The 22,841-nt window shown below is 38.5% G+C and overlaps 2 protein-coding genes across 2 annotated transcripts in view; one reads left to right on the top strand and one right to left on the bottom strand.

Annotated features, from left to right (window-relative positions):
- Nucleotides 1-4,816, bottom strand: part of LOC119774564 (zona pellucida-like domain-containing protein 1) — a 52,526-nt gene extending 47,710 nt beyond the window's left edge. The window contains exon 1 of the mRNA XM_038272100.1: nt 4,763-4,816. Within this exon, the coding sequence (XP_038128028.1) occupies nt 4,763-4,816 (54 nt within the window). The remainder of the gene's footprint in view (nt 1-4,762) is intronic.
- Nucleotides 630-19,566, top strand: LOC119774563 (synaptotagmin-like protein 2). The gene is made up of 4 exons (XM_038272099.1): nt 630-912; nt 8,298-8,467; nt 16,955-17,109; nt 19,433-19,566. Exons 2-4 carry the CDS (start codon nt 8,367-8,369, stop codon nt 19,546-19,548), a joined length of 372 nt encoding a protein of 123 aa, XP_038128027.1. The 5' UTR covers nt 630-912; nt 8,298-8,366; the 3' UTR covers nt 19,549-19,566.
- Nucleotides 19,567-22,841: the final 3,275 nt, after the last annotated feature.

The raw sequence follows: 22,841 nt of genomic DNA, 5'->3' as shown, positions 1-22,841 counted from the left end.
CTTGGTAAGAATGGGAGCATGCAGCATAAATCAGGGTCAATTGAAACTGGCCCTAATACAGGTTTTATTATTTTTTTATTTGTAGAAATAAAATATTTTTTACAAGATATTAAACTTTTGCATCTTTTTCTGCTATTATTTACCCTTTTTACAGTGGATTATATTTATATATTCTGTAACCTTTTGCTTCTATAAAAATTAGGGTTAGTGTTTGCATTTAACAATTTGAATATATATAACTAAAGCTGCAATTCTACCTAAATAGTTTTATAAAATTAATGGATTTTAAATATTTTTTTCAAATTAAAACATATTCTTGTGTTTTCATTGTAAATTGATTAATTTGATGTATAGAAACACAAACACAGTTCTTGCATTGTTGCATTGACTCTCTGTTGATTTTTGAATACAGTTTAATGTTTTTATGTATTTATTTTAGGGCACCCACTGCCAAAATCTACATACATGTTAAACCCTTATAATTAGCTTTTCTAACCTGTCTTGCATGTTAAGTCTGCTCCAGCACGCTTGGATCAGGCTGGTTAATCACTTGTTTTTTTAAGTCACATGCATGAAGGCAGGAGAAAATCCCCAAAAAGGAGTACAGTGGTACTGGAGACCAGAACTGAAGACCTTCCTTCTTCTCTCCTTGACTCAAACACATTCTGATACATTCAACATACACCTATGGACATATTCATGTAAACAGGGTTTTGGCTAAATGAGCCGTTTTAACTTTTTTTTTTATTCTTGTGAAGCCCTTTGAAATTTCAAATTTTTATTTATTGTATTAACAGAATAGAATCAAGAGAGCAGCGGCACTAGAAACTGCATGTCTTCTTGTGCCTCTCATGTAGCTCCTCCCACCTACAGCAGATTTACTTTTCACTTGCTAAGGAGATACTGAGAAAGGTAAGTTCTTTTTTACTCAATTTATACTTGCATTATTTTAAGTTTAATTGTTTTCTGTTTTATGATAATTTATTCCAGTAAAGTTGTAAAAGATTGACTTATATAAGTTGCTATGAGTGGAAAACATTTGCAAAAAAAAAGTAGTTTCATTCCACAACCCACAAAATATATCATCATACAACATAGAGAAGGAGAAATCTGTCAAGTTTCTGTGTTGTTCTCAACCAAATTATAAGAACTACGTTAATATGAAAGTAATTACTTATCTCAACGGTGGGATATATCTGTCAACAGCTGTAAAAGCTGTAAGTTGTGGTGGTAATTTTCTTTCTAAACAGTTATATTTACTATTTACAACATTTTACCTGAACTGGCCTCATATATACGTTATTAAACAAAGGCATTTGCTAAAAATCTCAACATGCCCTCTAATCCACAATGCTAAACCTCTTTGGGATTAAATGTGAAAAAGCGTAGCTGACGTTCAGCATACAGCTGCAATTCTAGATATTCTTTTCTACTTTCTTTTCTTTTAAGTCTGACCAGTTTCAGAATGAACTTTGCCAGGGAGTGGTGACTCCAAGTTGTTTTTAGATCCTGCTGTTAGTGTGATGAACAAACCTAAAAATCTAGAAGACAAATGTTCCACTTTTTTCTTGCAAGAAACAAGGAAATAATTTTGCAGAATTTCACAACTAGGCTTCCACTCAGGAACAACTGGAAATACAACATTCCTTTTTCTGCCGTGCTGCTATGCAACACCAAAGCAGTGCTGCAGCTAAGGGGCATCAGCTCCAACGTTTGAAAAAATCTGTTCCTGTTTTTGGTAAAGGGAATTTTAAGAACTCATATAATGGTTGCACACAATACAAACAAGGATGAATCACATTGTGCATAACATCCAAACAGCTTTTCTACTAAGAGCCCGATCTTGAATTCAATTCAGTTTATTTCTATAGCGCCAATTCACAGCATGTCATCTCAAGGCACTTTACAGTTCACCAGATCATCCAGTCTGGTTGATTCAAGTTTTTTATATAAGGAAAACCAGTTGATTGCATCGACTCATTGACTCTTCAGCAATCCCTCACACTAAGCATGCTTGTAGCGACAGTGGAGAGGAAAAACTCCCTTTTAACAGGAAGAAACCTCCAGCAGAACCAGGCTCAGTGTGAGCGGCCATCTGCTGAGGCCATCTTCAAAGATTCCTCAATAGGGGAGCTAAATTGCAATAGCAATGATATGTTCGCCCTGTGCAGTAAGTGGGCATGTTGCAAATGATCTACAACAACTGCCAAATGTTAAGACATGAAAACATTATGACATTATGTGTTCTACAGTTAGTTTAAGAAAAGATTAAAAAAAAGATAAGGTTCTTGGAATTAGTTGGAATTAGTAATAATCATTCTTAAATGCTGGTGAAGATTCTCAGTCATCCAGGTCATAGTCATTCCAAAGAAAAAAGATAATTTGTTTCCAAATTTGAAGACGTTTCTCTTCCCATCCAGGAAATTTTTTTAATTCAACATGTCAGGAACCGCGTTGAGTTTGAGGCTTTGTTGTTAGTTGGCTAGTGCATCCTAAGGACAAAACCCCCAGACCTAATCTGAGCGGTGTGGTGTATGAAGTTAAATGCAGTGAGGAATGCTCTGATCTTTATATTGGAGAAACCAAATAACCTCTCAACAGACACATGTCCCAACACATAGGAGAGCCCTCCTCTGGACAAGACTCTGCAGTACATCTACACCTAATTGGCAAAGGACATTCTTTTGAGGAACAGAACATTCATATTTAAGATAAAGAAAATAGGTAATTTGAAAGGGCTGTGAAGGAATAAACGAATAAAAAACAACCTTAAACGGAGGGGGTGGACTCAGGCTTTCAAAAACCTACAATGCAGCAAATGAGTTGATTCCTTTCCCATATCATCGCATCCTCAACCTCTGTACAGCAGTGTGGAGGACCTCACCTTTTCAGCCAGGCCAACAATTCCCTCTTACGACCCCCTTTCAGAGACATAGACAGGTATGGGGCATTGCAGGCTAACAAAAGAAGCCAAACGACCCCCATTCCAAAGGGGCGAACCCATTAGTCTGTTTCTATTTGCATGTTTTATAAACTAAAACAAGGCTTTGTTGGGTTACTGTTTAAAACCTGGAACTCAAAGCTATTTCTGACATTTTGAATGAGAAAGCTTCCTAGATTGGAAGAGAAATGTCTTTAAACTTGGAAACAAAGTCCAGTAGATTTTTTTTCAGTTATTTTTTTGGAAATGATTATTTGAAAAAAATGATGATGCCTGTAATCCAAACATCCCCTCATGCTACCAGCCCCCTGTAAAAATGATCAGAACAAAAGCATGTTAAAGCACTTTTCTTTTTTAACTTCCCCTGCAACATCGGAACTCTTTACTTATTTTATCTTGGCAAAGCTATTGAACAATCAGATTTCATTTGGGACCTGGTTTCTGAGCTGAAAAAAGTACATGACATCCCCCCCAAACACCAGACGTTGGTTTTTAGGCAAAATCTGGTCAGTCCGTCACAGTCTGGATTTAACCTACAAATGGATGTTTAAAATTGGTGTTTGGTCGGCCTAATTTTTCCCCACTTCAGTTCAATAATAGACGTTGAACAACCTTTTTTCAAAGTCTTTTCAATGATCTAAAAATTACGGATTTTCACCTTTTACTGTTCAGCCCGTTATAGACGCCGCTTAGATGTAAACCACATCATGTTTTCAACCAATTTTTTTTGATGAGCTAGAAAAGGCAGGGCCTATTTATATCAGCCATTCACTGACCCACCAATATCAATTAAAGAATACATTGCAAAGTTCACAAAGTTAATTAAACAGCAACTTAGTGTATTTTAGATTGTATCTTTTTTTTTATCCTTCAGTATTTAAGCTTAGAAAATGACAGACAAACAGCAAGACTTTAATATAAAAATAACATTTATTCACACAATGAAAAGCACTGTTAAGCCCAAAGATGTCACACTGGAAAAATGATCTAGAAATGAGTAAACGTTTCTTAAATGAAATGATTTACCCTTAATTTGGTTAGGTAAATGAAATAGTTTTGAATGAGGTTTTTTACTCTTAAAATAAGATAATGAGATAATATGCACTTGAAACAAGACAATGGAATTATGTTTCCTATTTTAGGTGTAAATTGTCTTGTTTCATTGGCAAAGTGTCCCTTTTACTTCCTCAATTCAAGAACAAATGCCCTTATTTTAATAAAAAAATTATTTATCTAGATTTAGATTTTTTTGCACGGTTAAAAACTTGTTTATTTTTTCCAGTGTTCTATTTTTGTATCAAGACATTTAAAATGGTACTGTATTGCATCTGGCGCCACTGCAGGTGCTTTCTGCCTTTCTAACAGGATTAGAAACAAGTTGGGGACAGGGGAAGGCAGAGAGTGTGAGAGTCACTGTTGCCAGCAACTTTGTCCCTAGATTTAGAGAGCTTTCAGACCCCTCTAGCAACTTTTTATTTTAGAAAAGAGAATGCCGACTTCTGTCTGTGTTGTTGGAGACTTCAGTGGCAACATGTGAAAGCATCGATCGGACGGTTTACTGTTTTTAATGAGCGGCGCTGCTGCATGGCAGTTAGCGCTCTCACATAGCATCTGCCTGCAGCTAGCTGATTAAAGGAGCTGCTGTGGATCCTGCAGGATGTTTTGTTGCACTAAAATAAATTTGCTTAAAGAAAGAGTAGTCTTTCCTCTGCGTTAAAATTCAGTCCTGCATCTGCCGTTTGAGGTTGTGGAAGATCAAAGGTCAATGACAAAGCGAGAGTGACTGACGCCACATCCCTGCCACAGAGATTATTTGAGCACCTGACTCCCCTTCCTCTTCTCTTTGCCCTGCGGCCCTTTAGGTCTGATAGCCATGTTACGCCCTTCACATTTCCTCTGGGCTGTAACGTGTTGCTGCTGCAGTGTTTTTGAGCTCAGACAAGCAGCGCATGGCTTAAAAGAGCATATTGGAGGTTACAGCCCCACTTTTATCAATGCTTGGTTATTGTATCAAAACATTCTTGTGTTTGAAATATTTTGGCCTTTTAGGTTGTTTTTGGGATAAGATTGTACTTTCCTATATAAAACCAAAGAAAAAACATAAGGTCAAGTAGTCCGCTAAGCTTTACAGCAGTGAACAATGGATAGCAATGCTACTTTAGACAATGAATAGACTTTAAATATGTACGACTACTATAATTAGGAGCCCAATAGAGTAAAGAAATACAGAGAAGAGAATTAAAGACCAAAGGAGACAGATTGGGTTGTGATGTACAGTAGTAGCCAATCAAAAGTTCCCCACTTTCCTTGATGGGTCCCTGGCTGGTCCCCTACAATCCCTTTATAAAAATCAACATTTCAGTGGCGGCTGGCACATAGGGGGCGCTCAAGCACTGCCCTCCCTAGATGTGGAGGGGAAAAGTCATAATATATATAGATTTTAAAAGTATTATCATTGTCAGTTTTACTAAACAGTTTGTGGCTACATGTAATATGAATTATTAAATAAAGAGTTCTATCAATTGGCTCTAATTCAATAGTGCATTTCCACCAACAGAACATATCATCTCCTGAAGTGTAGCGAAAGTGTAGCGAAATAACCAATTGCATAGTGTTGCTAAGGAACATTAATTAGTATTTGGTCAATCAGCATTGCAATAATGAATGGCTTTGGGGCTCCTGGAATGTTGGTCCCTGCTATAGTGATATAGGTGATGTAGCTAGTAGTCAGTCAGGCAGTGAGGTAGAGATTATGGTGAGAAGTCCTTTTTCAAACGTCAGGATCTGATCCAGCATGGGTAAGAACAGGTGGGACTGATTTACAGCACTTTTTATAAAAGGCAAAGAAGAATGAACAGTCTGGGATTAATAGAATATCGTCTACTTTTTCTATGTGTCTGTTGATTTGCATAGTTGCTCTTAAATAAACACATTCTTAGAAAATAAATAGTTTTTATATATTAGAAAAATATGAAGCTGATTAAGAGCTTCTCGCCATTACATTATTATTTGACACCATATTGGATCATGCAAAACACAGCTTTACCTTTACAAAGCCTCAGGAGGGTAAGATTTATGTACAAAAGAAAATCTTTACATAAAATTATGCATGTTTATAAAGTGTTTTTATAATGTTTTTTGTTGTAAACATTCATATATATTTGCTGGTGTGATAATTTAGTATACGTTTGATTGTTTTTTGATATACATCTATTTTGAATTTATAGAATTTATAGCCCCCCCTGGAGAGAACTCCACCAGCCGCCACTGCAATATTTGTACTAAATAAATATGTATATATATATATATATATATATATATATATATATATATATATATATATATATATATATATATATATATATATATATATATATATATATACACTCACCGGCCACTTTATTAGGTACCCCATGCTAGTAACGGGTTGGACCCCCTTTTGCCTTCAGAACTGCCTCAATTCTTCGTGGCATAAATTCAACAAGGTGCTGGAAGCATTCCTCAGGGAGTTTGGTCCATATCGACATGATGGCATCACACAGTTGCCGCAGATTTGTCGGCTGCACATCCATGATGCGAATCTCCCATTCCACCACATCCCATTTGAGTACAGTGAACTCATTGTCATGTTCAAGAAACCAGTCTGAGATGATTCCAGCTTTATGACATGGCGCATTATCCTGCTGAAAGTAGCCATCAGAAGTTGGGTACATTGTGGTCATAAAGGGATGGACATGGTCAGCAACAATACTCAGGTAGGCTGTGGCGTTGCAACGATGCTCAATTGGTACCAAGGGGCCCAAAGAATGCCAAGAAAATATTCCCCACACCATGACACCACCACCACCAGCCTGAACCGTTGATGCAAGGCAGGATGGATCCATGCTTTCATGTTGTAGACGCCAAATTCTGACCCTACCATCCGAATGTTGCAGCAGAAATTGAGACTCATCAGACCAGGCAACGTTTTTCCAATCTTCTATTGTCCAATTTCGATGAGCTTGTGCAAATTATAGCCTCAGTTTCCTGTTCTTAGCTGAAAGGAGTGGCACCCGGTGTGGTCTTCTACTGCTGTAGCCCATCTGCCTCAAAGTTCGACGTACTGTGCGTTCAGAGATGCTCTTCTGCCCACCTTGGTTGTAACGGGTGGTTATTTGAGTCACTGTTGCCCTTCTATCAGCTCCAACCAGTCTGGCCATTCTCCTCTGACCTCTGGCATCAACAAGGCATTTCCGCCCACAGAACTGCCGCTCACTGGATGTTTTTTCTTTTTCGGACCATTCTCTGTAAACCCTAGAGATGGTTGTGCGTGAAAATCCCAGTAGATCAGCAGTTTCTGAAATACTAAGACCAGCCCTTCTGGCACCAACAATCATGCCACGTTCAAAGTCACTCAAATCACCTTTCTTCCCCATACTGATGCTCGGTTTGAACTGCAGGAGATTGTCTTGACCATGTCTACATGCCTAAATGCACTGAGTTGCCGCCATGTGATTGACTGCTTAGAAATTAAGTGTTAACGAGCAATTGGACAGGTGTACCTAATAAAGTAGCTGATGAGTGTGTGTATATGCATATATATACACCCCGTCAGCCTCAGCAGATGGCTGCTCACACTGAGCCTGGTGAGAGACGAGAAAAAAAGAGAGAGCATAACATTAGAGACTGAACTAACAAAGACTGTGTAAAGGGAAAATAAAGAAAGAATGAAGCAGAATGATTAAACGGGTCCCTATGTCCTCCAGCAGTCTTAGCCTATAGCAGCATAACTATAGAGATAGCTCAGGATAACCTTACAGTCTTCTGGGAATTTGTTCCAGATCAGGAGAGAATAGAAACTAAATGCTGCTTCTAGAAAAGGTTGATACACTAAAAACAAATCTGTTATGTATTGAGATGCTGATCCATTCACCGATTTCTAGTCTAACAGAAGGATTACAAAGTCTATTCATTGAGCTAGAGAGAGCCAATGGAAGAACATCAGAACTGGGCTGATGTGATCTACTTTCTTAGTTCTGGTGAAATCAGGGAATCAGGGTTTTGGATCAGCTAAATATGGTAGAAAAAAGTAGGTATTTAGACATGGTATGTAGGTCTAAATATGGTCATGGTAATGATAAAAGAGTATAGTTATCTCCTACGTTCTTTAATTTCCCTTAATTTTTGTCCGTGTTGGCTATGTGTTTAAAACATGTGTTTAAAATATGTGTTTTGTTTAATATAACTAGAATATGGATGGTTTTCAGTATTTTTTATGGTTATACCAAAATGTTCAGTTGGTAGGAGACCCTATTCTAAGATGAGGAAAAAATATGTAAGCATGTTTCATTGACATACATTTCCCTCTGTGTTAAAGATCCAGTCTCGGGAGTTGCTAAAGTCAAATTAAAGAGGAGCAATCCGGGAGAGTCCACCAAGTGTCAACATGATCGACTTGAGTTTTTTGACACAGGAAGAGTCTGAGAAGATTATGGCTGTGCTGAAAAGAGATGCTGAGCTGAAAAAGGCTGAGGAGAAACGAATACAGTGAGTTTTAATAGTCTTTTTGTTTACTTCAGTTTTTTAATAAACCTGACAAAACTCATAGGTACATGATCATGATAATAAGCTTAAAGGCACACCATGTAACTTTTGAGCACTAGGGGCACTAGACCTATAACTGCCCGGAGCAAAATGTTAACTTACCAGTCTATAATACAGTTGAGAAAATAGAATAACTTTTATATCCGGCTCCTTCTTTCAGCCTGCGCCAGCAAATTCTTTTCCATGATCGACTCTTGTTTTTCCTCTATCCCTTTTACATTTACTCTTTTTAGCCTCCTCAGAAGAGTTAAACTTTTTCTTTGCCTTAGGCACGACCAGTAGTCGAGAAGGCGGAAAAGTAGTAGAACAAAAGCCTTAGCTCCATGACTACATAAGACCCTGTGGCCGTAAAGCCATACGTTCCTTCAGGTCACATGACCTGGCAAATGATGGCACATATTTTCCCAACTTACATAGTCGGTATTTCAAGAGCAGCAGCCCCGCTCGTACCATTGATAGTGGCTGTTTCTCAATTCACAAGACTGTGAGTGCAGACTCGTGTACTCGCCAAATATGTTCTTGAGAAGAACACAGGAAAGTATGGACTCACCTCCGGGCTCGCCTCTCAGGAAGTGGCCCCGATTAACAGTTAAAAAGGCATTTTATACATCTCCAGTCTGCGACATCATCATATTTTACATCATACACGTTAGCAGATGAGTAGACATCCATGGCTCCAGCCTTATCAAAATATTACCCTTTGTTCTTAGTTGAAGGACAACGCTCTCATGCCATTCTCAAATATTTGCCACGTAAAGAATGAAGATTATAACTGTATATCAGGATAGAGCAGGGGTTTTCAACGTTTTCCAGGCCAAGGACCCCAAACTGATGGCGAGATGGAGCGGGGACCCCCTAATTACATATATGGTATGAAATAGTGTTCTATCAAACTGGTCCTATAGTCACTCTATTACAGATGGATTAATGTAACTAAAGTAATCCCTCCCTGGGATTATTAAAGTATTTCTGATTCCTGGTTAATGGGACAGGTGTTGTGAATGAAACGGTGTCCAGCTTGAAAGAGCTCCTGTGTGTCGCTGAATGTGTGCATTGAAGACTGAAAGACATCTTCTGCCTCCATTTATCTGTTTATTACAGTCTGTTGAATTCATGTTCATGTGGATTTAAAGACATTTCAATTAGTGGGAAAAATTGCAAGAGGGAATATAAAAAAAAAGTTTAATCAACCAAAACTTTCACGACCCCCATGCAGTACCTCCGTGGACCCCCTAGGGGTCGCGGACCCCCTGTTGAAGACCTCTGGGATAGAGGAACTGTCTTAATCAGATAAACTATTGTGAAAAACATCAGTTCTGACACTCAACAGGCAGCAGATCCCATGGTGTAATAAACTCACACATCATCAATAACAATTATCCTAACATAATTAACACAGTCAGATAAACACAAATCAAATGAACATTTTGCTGTTGCAGATGGGCTAATGTTAGCCCTGGCTACGAGGTGCATGCAGCTGAGGAAGTAAATCGCTTTTGGTTTTGGCCTTTTGGGCTGGCTGTGCTAATGTCGTTATTTTCTTTCATTTAGGTTAAGATTCCATTTTGATTTGTTTGATTTTGGTCATGGCTTCAGCAGCCCCATAGAGTAAGCCATCTACCATGTCTGTTTTGTTTTTGGTTTTTTACCAGCCCAAATCAGTCCATCCTTTTGGTTATGCTGGCCATTGGGCTTAGGGAGGTACAGTAAGGGAGCTTTTTATCTTCACAGAAAAAAAAATGAAAAATTAACATCAAGCAACATAAACATAAAAGAAAACAAAAGCTAAGCTTATAATTAGTGTTGCGCCAATGCCAATTTTAGGCCCAGATACAGATACCTGGCTGCGCAGTATCAGCCGATACAGATACCATACCAATACCATTTGTTTGAAATTGATGTATGTGTATACATGAAGAAGTGCATACTACTTGGATGTAAAATAACTGCCATCATGGCTTTGTCAAGCTGCTGCCTACCTTTGTGAAGCAGGAAAAAGACTAAAACAAAGTGAATCCAGTAGAACTTTTTATTGTCTACCTGGAACGGGTGACAATAGTTCAATAAACTTTAGGCTCTCAAAATGGTATTGGTGCCCTATTTGTTGGTACTCACCGATACCGATACCACCATTTAAGTACTGGAAGGGGGCCCTGCCCGATACTGGTATTGGTATCAGTGCAACACTACTTATTATAATGTTATATGTTTGAACCCAGTTTATCTATCTCCTCTGTTGTGACATTCTGCGTTAGAATAAAGAGTGAAGTAAGAAGTTTTAATTGGAAAAAGTCAAGAGTGCTCATGCACAAGCATGTGAGCAAGCCTTTTATAACAGTTTTTAGCTATGTTTAATAATCCAGTATTTAAGAGTAACCATTGGTTATTCAATTCAATTCAATTCAGTTTATTTATATAGCGCCAAATTCACAACACATGTCATCTCAAGGCACTTTACAGTTCAACCAGATCATACAGTCAAATTGATACAAAGTTTTCTATCTAAGGAAAACCAGTTGATTGCATTGACTCATTGACTCAAATACAATCCCCCACACTAAGCATGCTTGTAGCGACAGTGGAGAGGAAAAACTCCCTTTTAACAGGAAGAAACCTCCAGCAGAACCAGGCTCAGTGTGAGCGGCCATCTGCCGAGGCCGACTGGGGTTCAAGGAGACAGAAGCAGATATACAAAAAGCAGCTGTAAAAGGCGGCCCCGTCCAGGAAACACACAGACAGGCAGACGAGCTCCAAGGCAGCTCCCATGCCAGAGGACGAAGAGAGCACATCCACTCAGTCACGGTCAGAGAAACAGGACCACACTGGAAAATAGGCCGATCTCCAACATCTATAAACAAGGGTGTTGATAGAAGCAGCACAGCTGATGTTTCTTTCCAGGATGGAGTCACAGCCAAACAGGAACAGACGAGGCAAAGCTACTCTGAGGAAAAGCAGAGAGAGCAGAAGGTTAGAGATTGAACTAACAGATTCTGCAGAATAGGAGAACAGAGAGAGAATGAAGCAGAATGATGAAATGGGGGTCCCTATGTCCTCCAAAAGTCTAAGCCTATAGCAGCATAACTATAGAGATAGCTCAGGATAACCTGAGCCACCCTAACTATAAGCTTTATCAAAAAGGAAAGTTTTAAGCCTAGCCTTAAAAGTAGACAGGGTGTCTGCCTCACGGACTAAAACTGGTAGTTGGTTCCACAGGAGAGGAGCCTGATAACTAAAAGATCTGCCTCCCATTCTACTTTTAGAAATTCTAGGAACCACTAGTAAACCTGCAGATTGAGAGCGAAGTGCTCTGTTAGGAACATAAGGAACAATCAGATCTCTGATATAAGATGGAGCTTGGCCATTTAAGGCTTTATATGTGAGAAGGAGGATTTTAAATTCTATTCTTGATTTAACAGGAAGCCAATGAAGAGAAGCCAGGATAGGCGAGATATGATCTCTCTTTTTAATTTTCATTAGAACTCTGGCTGCAGCATTTTGGATCAGCTGAAGGCTTTTAACTACAGTTTGTGGACTTCCTGATAGTAAAGAATTACAATAGTCCAGCCTTGAAGTAACAAATGCATGGACTAGTTTCTCAGCATCACCCCTGGACAGGATATTTCTAATTTTTGCAATGTTCCTCAGATTAAAGAAGGAAATTCTAGAAACCTCTTTGATATGGGATTTAAATGACAGGTCCTGATCAAAAATAACACCAAGATTTTTTACTTTATTATCTGAAATCAGTTTAATCCCATCCAAATGAAGTGACTGGCTAATCAGTTTCTTTTTCAGAGACTCTGGTCCAAAGACTATAACTTCTGTTTTGTCTGCATTCAGAAGCAGAAAGTTAAGAGTCATCCAGGTTTTTATGTCTTCAAGACATGCCTGTAATCTATGTAATGGGTTAGCTTCATCTGGATTTATAGACAGATATAGCTGGGTATCATCAGCATAACAGTGGAAATTAATCCCATGCTGTCTAATAATTCTACCAATTGGGAGCATGTATAAAGTAAAGAGAATTGGTCCTAGCACTGATCCCTGTGGTACTCCACAGGTAACCTTTGAGCGTGTTGAAGATCTATCATTAACATGAACAAACTGAATTCGATCAGATAGATAAGATTTAAACCAGTCTAGTGCTGTTCCTTTAATTCCAACAAAATATTCAAGTCTTTCTAAAAGAATATTATGGTCAACTGTATCAAATGCAGCACTAAGATCCAACAGGACGAGCACAGATACAAGTCCATTATCTGAGGCCATGAGAATATCATTAGTGACTTTCACCAGAGCTGTTTCAGTGCAATGATGAGCTCTAAAGCCAGACTGAAACTCTTCAAAAAGTTCATTATGGTGTAAGTGATCGCAAACTTGTTTGGCAACTATTTTCTCAAGAATTTTGGATAAGAAAGGAAGATTGGATATAGGTCTATAATTGACCAAGTCATCTGGGTCAAGAGACGGTTTCTTAAGCAGAGGTTTAATTACAGCAACCTTAAAAGCTTTAGGTACATATCCCTGTAACAGAGATAGATTAATCACATCTAAAATGGAGGAGGAGATCAAAGGGAATACCTCCTTAAATAACCTGGTTGGAACTGGATCTAACATACAAGTTGAAGGCTTAGATGAAGACAATAATTTTGCTAATTCAGTGAGGTCAACTGGATCAAAGCAGTCTAAACCCGGTTCAGATTCCATGACTACCTCAGGTACAATCGCGGATAGAGGAGTGCTTATGATCTTATTTTTAATAAGATCAATCTTATTTATAAAGAATCCCATAAAATCATTGCTGCTAAGAGCAGGTGGAATGGACGGTTCAACAGAGCTATGGCTCTGGGTGAGTTTGGCAACTGTATTAAAAAGAAATCTAGGATTATTCTTATTCTCCTCTATTAATGAGGAGAAGTATGCTGCTCTTGCTTTACAAAGGGTCCTCTTATACAGCAGTAAACCATTTTTCCAGACTAGGAAGGACTCCCGCAGGCCTGTGGAGCGATATTTTCTCTCCAGTTTCCTAGCATTTTGCTTCAAAGTATGCAGCTCTGCATTAAACCAAGGAGCAAGCTTTCTATTTTTAACGGTTTTCATTTTCAAAGGAGCTGCGTTGTCTAAGGCAATACGCAGAGAACTAGCAACCCCATCAACAAAATCATCAACCTGTGAAGGGGAATAAGCTAAGATTTTGCACTCTGCAGCACTGCTCAGTGACACAGAGGAGAGAGAAAGTGAAGCAGATTCTTTAAAATTTATAACTGCACTATCTGATAAAGATCTACTAAAATTGAACCTTCTTTTGGGGGAGGAGAACTCTGTTAAAGTAATCCTGAAGGTTATTAGAAAGTGGTCAGAGAGGACAGGGTTGTGAGGAAATACTGTTATTTCTTCACATTCTATGCCATATGTCAGCACAAGATCCAAAGTATGAAGATGAGAATGCGTGGGACTATTCACATTTTGAACAAAGCCAATAGTGTCTAAGATAGCATTAAAGGCTGCTCTTAAGCTATCGCCTTCAATGTCAGCATGGATGTTAAAATCTCCCACTATGATGACCCTGTCAGTATTTAATACCAAATCAGAAAGGAACTCTGAAAACTCATCTAAAAATTCAGAGTAAGGACCTGGTGGACGATACAAAGTTACAAAAAGAAGAGGTTTTCTTGCCTTGAAATTTGGATCAGGGAAATTAAGGGTTAAATGTTCAAAAGAGTTGTAGGTATTAATTGTTTTGGGAGTAATCAGTAAGTCAGACTGGAAGATTGTTGCTACTCCTCCTCCTCGCCCAGAACTTCTGGGGATGTGAAAATTTAAATAGCTTGAAGGAGTTGCCTCATTTATGCTCACATAATCCTCTTGCTGCAGCCAGGTTTCTGTAAGGCAAAACAAGTCAATGTGATTATCACAAATCAAGTCATTAACTAGTAGACTTTTAGAGGAAAGCGATCTTATGTTAAACAGACCGCATTTAATTGTTTTAACTTTTTCCCCAATTGGAGTTATTTTGATTTTAATTAGATTATCATGATTTACTCCTTTGGGAATCTTTGCTAATTTATTAGATTTTGGTCGTGGGCAAGACACTGTCTGGATGGAGTAAAGAGTGGGTAACAGTAGAGAAGCTGCAGAGATGTGTGTTAAACTACAACTCTGCTTCCTGGTCTGCACCCTGGGTGGTCAGGGTTTTGGAGGACTAATAAATGTGGCCAGATTCCTAGAAAGAAGAGCTGCACCATCCAAAGTGGGATGGATGCCGTCTCTCCGAATCAGACCAGGCTTTCCCCAAAAGGATTGCCAATTATTAATGTAGCCCACGTTGTTTTCAGGACACCACCTAGACAACCAGCGGTTGAATGACGACATGCGGCTAAACATGTCATCACTGGTCAGATCACCATTGGTTAGATCGGTTACTAACCAATGGTTTCTTCTATAACAGCAACACAATCATAAAACACCAGGGGTCTGTTTCACAAAACAGGTTTATTGAAAGCTCAAAGTTTTCTAAACCTGAAATCAGAGAAACTCTGAGTTTTCCGTTTAAATAAGAGAGTTTATTCAACCTGTTTCTGTTACCGTAGTAACGTTTTCCTCAGAGCTACCCTTGGCAGCAGCAGGGTCTCCTAAATAAACTCAGTCCTCTGTTTCCACTTTCGTCAAAGCAAATCACATTGTTTAATTTCCTGATTTTATCAGCAGAGTTCTGTCACAGATTTGTGTGAACAAAAAAAAGGAAATCATTCACTAGGTCTGTTGCACACATTAAGTATTAAAAACAAAAACATAGCATGTCCTTTTGACAAGGATCCTATTGAACAACGAGTGGCAATAATCCACAGAGATAACTTCTCGTCCAGTTGCTTAAAATGAAAAAAATGGAAAAATTTTCAGGCTTCACAGAGAATAACATTTTCATAGGGAGAGAGTTCCCACACCGCGTTTCTGTATTCAGGTATCTTTATGAATGCTACTGTTTCACCTCACAATCCATAACATACATCCACAACCTCATCCGTCCTCGCATTTACAGCATTGACTTCTTTAACAGGGATTTATAAGTAATTGATATCAGTGAGAACAGATTGATGTGTGATAACAGCATTATAAAAAATTAATGCACAGTCCGACAGCCTCATATTTACTGTGTAATGGAGGAAGAAATAAAAAGAGGAGGAACCCTATGAAATGATGCACAGGTCCTTCCTATTAGAACTGCATATTTATACTTCATCTTCACCTGCTAACGGATGCGCTTCTCTCCCGTGAGTTTTAATCTTAAATATAATTTAATCTTAAATATAATTAATTGATTCACTACCATTAAACCAGTAAACTAGTTATACCCAAAATGTTATTGTGATTAGAACAGGCTACGGCAGGCAGTTTAGATATTCTTTAGTTTGGGTTTTAGATATTCGCAAATAAATTTTTTCCTTGTCTTAATGAAGTTTTTAGACAAAATGACTTTCTGCGTGTCTAAAAGAAACATTCTGGATATCTAGAAATGAAATTCAGATCTCCACACTCCTATAGTTACGGGTGGTCATAATATGTATTGTTTTGACTATGAAGAAAATGTATTTGAGAACCTATATATAAAGATTCAGTCAAGCTGATAAATGTCAACACGGACACTTAAAATGCGTAAACATTTCTAGGTATATAAAATAAGATTTGTACCAGTGCAATTTTGCATTTTTTCCTCTCTGAAATTCAGTTTCTGCTGCAAAAATGTAATTTAGAAAATCTATTATCTCACTTCCATCTAGGAATGTGATTTTGATCAGGAAGAATCTTATTTTAGTGATCTCCAAATGAAACAACAGAGAGAGCACTATTAATAAATGCTATATTGGCCTGAACTTCATATAAATCTATGCATAAACTCGAGCAGCAATCTTCTCCTTCACCTTCTTCCTCTCCTTTGTAGCTGTAATGCTGTTGCTCTGTCTTTTAAACACATTCTACTTTTTTTTAATTATTTCTTCATCAAAATCTCTAATTCCAGTGGTTTGAAATAGGCACTTCCTGTTGCCAGTTGACATGGTACTTTTCAAATTGGTGCACCGATAATGGCTTTTCTTTAATTGTATGGCATGAACTCAACTCTCAGGGGACCGATTCAGAGTTGATTAACCTCAAAGCAGCTTTTATGAAACCAAAACCTTAGTGTCCCACTTTAGGATTTAGAGTTGAGGATCTAAATCTGAGTTTGAGCTTTGTTAAAAGGAACAAAAAAGTAACAAAAAAAGTTTGTTTAATTGCAATTGCTAACATGATTAAACAGAGGTATACAGCTTCTATACTAAATTTCTTTAAAGTTTTCAGAAAATCTCATTTTTTTCCAGAACGTGCTAGTTACAGATTGGATGAATGGAGGGATATTTATGAATGGATTAAGTTGAACGTGTCTGTACTCAGGAACCTACAGAGGACTGTTGCTGATAAAAGCCAGCTGAAATGTCTGACTGGAGAATGGTTCTATGAGTCTAAGCAGCTTCGGCATCAGGAGTGCATCCATGGCTCCGATATCATCAGGGCTTCCATTAGACGCAAGTCTATACCACTGACCAAAGGTGAGTCTTTACCAGCTCTAATTCCTTGGACTATCCAATTCAATGGTAGTCGTGTTTCGAACACAAATTTGCGGAAAACTGTTGGAATTCTGTTAAATGTTTGCAATACAAAACTAATATTACATAGGTAATACAATTAGAAATGCAAGTGAAAACTTCTGTTCATAATTATGTATTATATGTATATCTGGATTGCAGCTAAAGCTCTAACACTCATTAAAGCACACTAAATGTGAAAAATTATCTCCTTATCAATCCAAATACGCCACACCATCATCCACAAACAACTTCCACTCTTCTACTCTGTCTTCTGAAACCGGGTATACACTGTATAATACTTTCAACTTTTCTACTGAGCTACAGCTCAAACTGTAAGACGAAAGCGCAGGGTTTGCATGTTCTTACACTGTATGGCCCAATGCTCTGATGCACTGAAAAAAATAATACATCCACTTTTGGCATTTACTTAAGCATATTTAGTTACTTTAACACAATCGTTATAAGTCCTACCCTGCAAAAATGAAAAAAAAAAATGTTAAAGTAACTAAATATGACTAAGTAAATGCCAAAAACTGTTGCATTAATTTTTAAGCGTTTGATTGAACTGTTAATGCTGCTTGTCCAAAAGCCACATGCTGGACTTGTCAATCTGGAAGAAGAACAACACCTTTGTTTGCACAGTATTGCAGTCTCCCAAGGGTCCAGTAAATGGGCTCTTAGATGCTCATAGAATGGGTTCAACAGCAGGATTTGCCCACAAACACCTTATGAGGGCCGACTGCATTTCAAACATTTTTCTCCCAACATTACGATTTCTGATCTGGAGGTGGTTGTGAGAGGCTAATTGCCCCTCGTTACCACCTGTATACTACAGGACGCACGAAAAGGCTGAAGCTCAGCCCGATCTGAAAAATTCTCACACGATTTAAGAATCCGCCTGAAAAGGGCAAAATATTGTACAGTGTAGGCTCGGCTCTACAAGATCCTTAAGTCCAGTTTCAGATCATGTGACCCATGTGATGCGAAAATAGAACTTTTTCTAAATTCCACTGTTGCCATTTAGCACATTTATATTCGGAATTGCGAAGTCTGATGGCTAATGTAAAATGAGCCTCTATGTAGAACCATCTTGAAACAAACGTTATCATCTCAAGCTGCATTTATGACAAACAAGCAGTACATTTTTATTTTATTCAGTGCATTCATACAGACAGATTTAAAGAAAATTATACACCTTCAATTCAATCTGAACAACTCACAGAGAGAGAAAGATGCAATTAGAAGAGTTTATTGATACGATAGTTTGAACTTTGGCGCTCAGGCCTCGGCAGGAAACATAAACGCTGATTTATACTTTAATGCAGATAAACTGATGTATGAGAATAAGGATATTTCCCCCCCCCCTGAAACTGGTGGTGGAGTTTAGATAGATGAAGTTTGGTTAATCCATAGAGGCTGGTATACAGGGTGATGCTTGAGTTAGATGTCACTGAATGAACAAAGTTTGCATAAACTGTCCATGAAGAGCAAGCATGAAGCGACTGTGGAGAGAAAAAACTCCCCTTTGGGAAGAAATCTCTGGCAGAACCAGGCTCAACGTGGCGGTCTTCTGCCGGACCGTTTAAAGTGACAGGGAACTCCATGAAAGTCTGGAGGGAGTACACACTGGAGGTGAGGTTGAAGGAGCATCGAGGAGGAGTCGGATGAGCTTACTACAATGGTGGAGAAGGGGATGGAGGTGGGTTGTCTGAATCAAAGTCCGACATAGGAGCGATGGATCTTGCGCTTGTTGAAGAGCAGGCCTAGAGATGATTTGGAGTGGCTTTAAGTAGAGTGCTGGAAGATGATTGGGCATCGAGGAAAGTGGCTTGAAGCGGGTTGGCTGCATCGGAGGCGGATTAGCCTCAGATTGAATGGAAGTAATCAGAGTTTCTTCAGTTGAATTTCCGCCTTAGCTTCATATTTAATTCTACATATAAAATAATGCTTTAAAGCTCAATTTAAAATTTAAATTGGGAAATTTTTTTATGCTCAAAGAAAATTAATCAACTACATCAACACACTAACTTTTCCTTTTAGTCTATTTTTTCAATGAAAATATATATATTATGGTAATAAGATAACAGTTTTTTCAGTTAAATTGGTGCAATATAAATTTAAATAAATGTCAACACATAACGTTAAATAAATTGTTAAGCTCATTTATTATTGGATGGGAACATTTTTGTATATTGTCATCAATATGCTTTTATGAGTGTAAAAATTCCACTCCTTGGTGTCATGATTGACAATTTTCTTTTAAACACAAACTGTGCCTCTATAGTGGAAGCCTCTCACACACTGACTAAAAAGTCCACTTTTGGAACCAATGAAAGGAAGGGAGCTTCTGAACCATCCTCACCCTGTAGACTCAGGGAAGAACCCAACATTGCAGGGTAAGTGAATGCTTTCATCAAATGTTTGTAAATGTTTTATAGATCAGTCATTATGTTAGCTACAGTGAAGAACTTGCATTGTTGTTTGTCTCTTGTGTTTCTGTATGGGCTCTATAATGGTATAGTTTTGTATCCAGGCCGCTTGTCTTTCTCTGACTGCTGGAATACCTCTACTGTACAATAAATTATTTGATGTTGGTATTTATATGTAACATCGTTCTCACAAAATGTAAGGATAAAGAAGAAAGTGGTAAAAAAAAAAATTTGTAAAAATATTCAATAATAATAGTTTCAGAGAATTATGAAAATAAAGATTGCCCTGAGCAAAGGTTAGTCCAGCTCAACTATCAATACACTTTATCAATACACTTTCATTTTTATTATGGGAAACTTTTCTTCAACAAAGGGTAAAAGAAACACAATCTTTTCAGCATTAGAAAAAAATTATTACTTAGTGACCCAGAAGGATATCTGTGCATTTATTTCTGCATCAAAAAGTATTTAGATTTATTGATTTCAATTTATTATAATGGAACTAAGACCAAAGCTGGTGAAAGGTATTTAAAACAAAACAAACCCATTTTTGAAAAGAAGATAAATGGCATGTTTTTCTGAAGTCATACTTATCAGACTATAAACACCATTGCTTGCCACATAAACACAGCATGACCTTTTTTTGAGTGATCTTAATTGCTGAGGGATAAGTTCAGTTAGTGAAGGGCATAAGACCCCCATATTTCTTTGTAATCCTCTAATAACTCTCACATGCTGTTGTTTTCCACTGATGGGTGAAAAATCTTAGGTTCCTTTTAAACATGAAGAATCTCCTGTTAAACCTATACTAGCTGCATAAATGTAAAACCTCCAAGCAGGCTGATGGGTTGAGGGGGAGGAAAGAAGAAATTATCAAGGACCAGACTGTTCAAAGGAGTTTTAATGTAGTAAGATGAGAGGCAAATTGGGAAAGGGAAGACTATTAACACTGATGAGATAAAAAAAAAAGATAAAAGATAAAAAAAAACTTCAGTTTAGGCAACTGGACGTGAATTTTAAACCATATCCCTGTGCACTTTAAACTCGGCAATACCCTGGAACAAAGATAAAACACCCCCGAAACAGGGCCGAAAACATGCTTTAGGCCATGCAGTGTAGTGAAGAGTGCACAGACCTGTACATTGGAGAGACCAATCAACTGCTACACAGTCGCATGGCTCAACACAGGACATTCAACTCCTCAGGACAGGACTCAGCTGTTCACCTACATCTGACACCTAAAAGACACTTGTTTGAGGACAACGATGTCCATATTCTGGTCAAGGTAGAAATATGTTTTGAGCGAGGGATTAAGGAAGCCATATTTGTTAACCTGGAAAAACCATCTCTCAACAGAGGAGGTGGTTTTAGGCCCCGTCCACACGAAGTCAAACCCTGGCCTAAACGCACAAATTTTTCACCAAACCAGCCTCTCATCCATACGAAACCGGCGTTTCGGGGGTCTGTAAACAATCTTTTTTTTTATTAAGCCTTTAGAGTGGGAAGATTTTGAAACGCCGTTTTCGCGTTTCCATCTTTAAGCTCTAACCGCATTTTTTTTCTTACACGCATGCGTCGTAGCGTCGCCTCTAAACACGCATGCGCGACACAGTATCACAACAACAATGGTGCCATACTGTGTTGAATGGTTGCTGCTCATGCTACTCACCCTGCTGTCGGGCTTACAACAGAATCTTCTTCTTCTGGAATATCTCCAGGAAGAACAGAGCAATATCGACGACATAGTTCAGCACCTGAATTTGACTTAACCACGAAAATGGACCCACAGGGCAACCATGTATAAATATTAGTGCGCATGCCCAACATTTCGTCGCCTATTTTTGCTTTGGCACCACAGCGCCACTTACAGGCCTGGCATACATTTTGCAGCGTTTTCATGCATTTGCGTGGACGATCACATTTATTTTACGTCTCCGTCTTTACGACAAACGTTCTGGAAAATATTAGCGTTTCGTGTTCGTTTTGACTTCGTGTGGACGGGGCCTTGACATAACTTTTTACCTACTTCCAAAGCACTTTTAGGAACAATACCCTGAAGACACACTTCAATGAGGCATGTTAGTGAAAACACTCTGACGAGGGACTTAACAACCCATCAGAACCCCCTAACGACCATTAACAACCTCTAGGTGACCTCCATGGCCAATCCAGTAGGAGGGATCAGAGCCACCTTTTGTTCCCCTAATTCTTTGTTACACCTACAGTATATTAATCTAAGTGCTTCCCACCACTAGTTGGAACTAAAGAAGCCTCTTGAATGAGAGGAGAAACGGCTTCTACAAATACTTCATCTCCAGTTGCCTTGACTGAACTTTTCAAGCCCCAACACAGCGAAGCGTCCTAAAAATATTTTATGTGAATTAATAAGTCTTTGGGACACTGGTAGTAGACTGATGCTATGAATTGAAATGCGCGCTAATAGATAGGATAGGATAGCTCAGGAAACATGTATCCACTAAGGGCTGGTAATGTGCTCTTAGTGCGATGCTGATGGGGCGCTGATGAGGGCCTTCAAGCACAAGGACAAAAAGGGGATTGACCATGCCTGCAGAGGTAAGGCAGGTTTCCTTCACAAAGGAAGGGAGCAAAAGAGGAAGCTTACTGCCAGGATTGCTGAATGTGCTTATCTAGAGGCGGAGGAGACTAAATACTATACCGATACAAATACAAATACCAATACTGACACCCGTATCGGGCAGGGCCCCGATATTGCACTTAAATGGTGGTATCGGTATCGGCAAGTACCGACAAATAGGGCACCGACAGAATTTTGAGAGCGAAAACATTATTCAACTATTGTCAGCCATTCCAGGTAGACAATAAAAAGTTTTACTTAATTCCCTTTCTAACAGCCTTTTTCCTGCTTCACAAAGGTAGGCAGCAGCTTGACAAAGCCCCGATGGCAGCTGTTTTACATCCAAGCAGTAATCAGTTCTTTATAGATACACACACACACATCAATTTCAAACAGATGGTATATGTATGGTATCGGCCAAAAAATGGCATTGGTACAACCCTACTCAATACTTAATAAAGAAGGGAGATCTGGGCAAATATTGAAGAAAAACCTGAAGAGGGACAGCACCAAGTTTTATAGGTGAAGCTGAAACTAGGCATAGTAAAAGCAAATAGAAACCAAGATAGTGGTTTTGTGGCGTAAATCAGCATCGCCCAATGGAAAGAAATGGACCATTTCTCTGGAGGTTTGGACCCGCTGTGGTAGCCGGTGCCCGAGGGAACCTT

Source organism: Cyprinodon tularosa, unplaced genomic scaffold, assembly GCF_016077235.1.
Source record: "Cyprinodon tularosa strain WSP-4 unplaced genomic scaffold, ASM1607723v1 ctg818, whole genome shotgun sequence".
In the NCBI taxonomy this organism is placed as follows: Eukaryota; Metazoa; Chordata; class Actinopteri; order Cyprinodontiformes; family Cyprinodontidae; genus Cyprinodon; species Cyprinodon tularosa.
Note: the sequence above shows the minus strand (reverse complement) of the source record. Positions and strands in the feature narration are given on the sequence as shown.